Consider the following 2367-nt stretch of genomic DNA (forward strand, 5'->3'; position numbering starts at 1 on the left):
CAGTTCTGCAGTGAGGAGTTCAACCTGATAGTTTAAAAGCATAAATCCTTGATTAAATTATCTTGTCATGAAAAAATGAAGCTGCAGGATCAGAGCAGAGAATCAGATGCAGCACATATAAGTTTTTATTATGTGTGCAAAGTGTATGTTGTGCTGAAATAAGCACACTCAGTATCTTGGGTTAAATTAATGGAGAAGTTAGACTTGGTTTTGCCTTTTCTATCAGCAGCACTTCCCACAGCAAAAAGGCTAATAATATGCAATGATGCATTCTATGATATAAATGGGAAACACTGGGCACTATGACCCTGCAGATAGCCCACTCTTGAGCGAGAGAGAGAGACAGAGAGAGACAGAGAGACGTAGTGGTGATCAGTGGTACTCGTTTGATGTCAGTCTGTATAAAAACGAGGCTTTAGGCTGACTTATCATTCAACCACCGGGGCCCCGAGATGTCACAACTCAAAAGAACCTCTGCCCTGCACGCGGATTATCTGTGATATCATCCCAGATGTCGAGGCATCAGGACGCACAGCTCCACATTTCCACAGACACCTTTTCTGTCTCATCTATGTGCAATTCCAAAAACGAAGTTTTCTTCAATGGCCAAGAGACGGACAAGTTTGACTTCCTGCGATGAAAGGATATTTGCATCAATATTTTGACATTTTGCGCACTAAACCATTACGCATAACAGATGAGAATGAGAAAGAATGAAGTAATATTTTTACATCACGCGCTGGTGGTCGCGTTTCTCTGACCAGATGACATGGATAAGGCGGCGTTCATCAAGACTCTGGACTCCTTTAATTGCAAATATCTTTGGGCGAAATTAAAGTGACTAAAAGTTATGGAGCTTCCCGGTCAGGTGGAAACAACTCAACTTGTGAACGCCACAAACGACAGCTTCATGTCAGATTTACCCACTACAGATGAGAGCGCAGAGAGCCTCGCTTATCAGATCAGCCTGGCTGTTATTCTCTCTGTTATCACGCTCGCCACCACTTTGTCCAACGCCTTCGTTATTGCAACAATCTCCCAATCTAAGAAGCTGCAAACTCCAGCCAACTTCTTGATCGCCTCCTTGGCTGTTACCGACCTGCTGGTGTCTATTCTGGTGATGCCCATATGCGTCCTGTACACGGTGATCCACACCTGGACGCTGGGGCAAATCGTTTGTGACATCTGGCTCTCCTCAGACATAACGTGCTGCACGGCGTCCATCCTCCACTTGTGCGTAATAGCTTTGGATAGATACTGGGCCATCACGGACGCAGTGGAGTACTCCAAAAAGCGCACGCCGGCACGCGCCGCGGGGATGGTGGCCACTGCTTGGGTCATCGCCATCTCCATCTCCCTGCCGCCTCTCTTTTGGAGACAAGTGAAAGCGGAGGAGCTGACCAGCTGCAGCGTCAACACGGATCACATCTTTTACACAATCTACTCCACTTTTGGAGCTTTCTACATCCCCACTTTGCTTCTTATTGTCCTGTACGGGCGGATATACGTGGAGGCTCGGAAACGGATCCTGAAGCAGTCCCCAAAGAAGGTTGGGAAGAGGTTAACCTCTGCGCACTTGGTCACCAACTCCCCCGGGTCCGTGGCATCCACTACCTCTCTGCAGTGCGGGAGACACGACACTCCGTCCAGCGACACTGGATCCTCAACCAGTGAGAACCAGGTGAAAGTGACGGTTTCTGACGCGCTTTTGGAGAAAAAACGGATTTCTGCTGCCAGAGAGAGAAAAGCTACAAAAACTCTGGGAATAATCCTGGGCGCCTACATCGTTTGCTGGCTTCCTTTTTTCATTTACACTTTACTGGTGGCCACATGTGACACATGCTTTAATCCCGAATTGTTTGACTTTTTTACGTGGTTGGGATATCTAAATTCTCTCATCAACCCAATCATTTACACCATGTCCAATGAGGACTTCAAGAAAGCTTTTCAAAAACTCGTGCGCTTTAGATGCTGCAGGCCCTGAACTGTTCCTTCAGTCTCCAAAAAAGATTGCTATTTATTTTTATGAACCCTGGAAATATATGAGAGAGTACTTATTTATTTATTCCCTGGCAATTAGAGACGTTGTCAGACGTGCATGGAAACAAATAATCATTCATTTGTAATCTTGGATCAAGAATAGGAAAAATTCTCTTCTTAATCAAAAGAATAAAAAAATATATTGGCTGTTTTAACATAAACTTCATATATAAACACATTCAAGACTTCAAAAAGACAAACAAGAAAAATTATTTTAAAAAATGACTGTAAGGAAATGACATGTAAACATGGACATGTTTAGTGATGGAGAACTTCAGCTTTTTGCTTCACTGAATAACTTTCATTTTCTTCTATTTCTGAGTGATT

General features: G+C 44.1%; 1 protein-coding gene across 1 annotated transcript; it reads left to right on the plus strand.

Moving 5' to 3' along the window:
* Nucleotides 1-850: 850 nt before the first annotated feature.
* Nucleotides 851-1984, plus strand: htr1b (5-hydroxytryptamine (serotonin) receptor 1B; the record flags this gene model as incomplete). Its single annotated transcript, XM_079262684.1, has 1 exon — nucleotides 851-1984. The coding sequence occupies one exon, from the start codon at nucleotides 851-853 to the stop codon at nucleotides 1982-1984; it is 1134 nt and encodes a 377-aa protein (XP_079118810.1).
* Between the last annotated feature and the right edge of the window lie 383 nt (nucleotides 1985-2367).

Source organism: Telmatherina bonti (genome assembly GCF_933228915.1).
Source record: "Telmatherina bonti genome assembly, chromosome: 22".
In the NCBI taxonomy this organism is placed as follows: Eukaryota; Metazoa; Chordata; class Actinopteri; order Atheriniformes; family Telmatherinidae; genus Telmatherina; species Telmatherina bonti.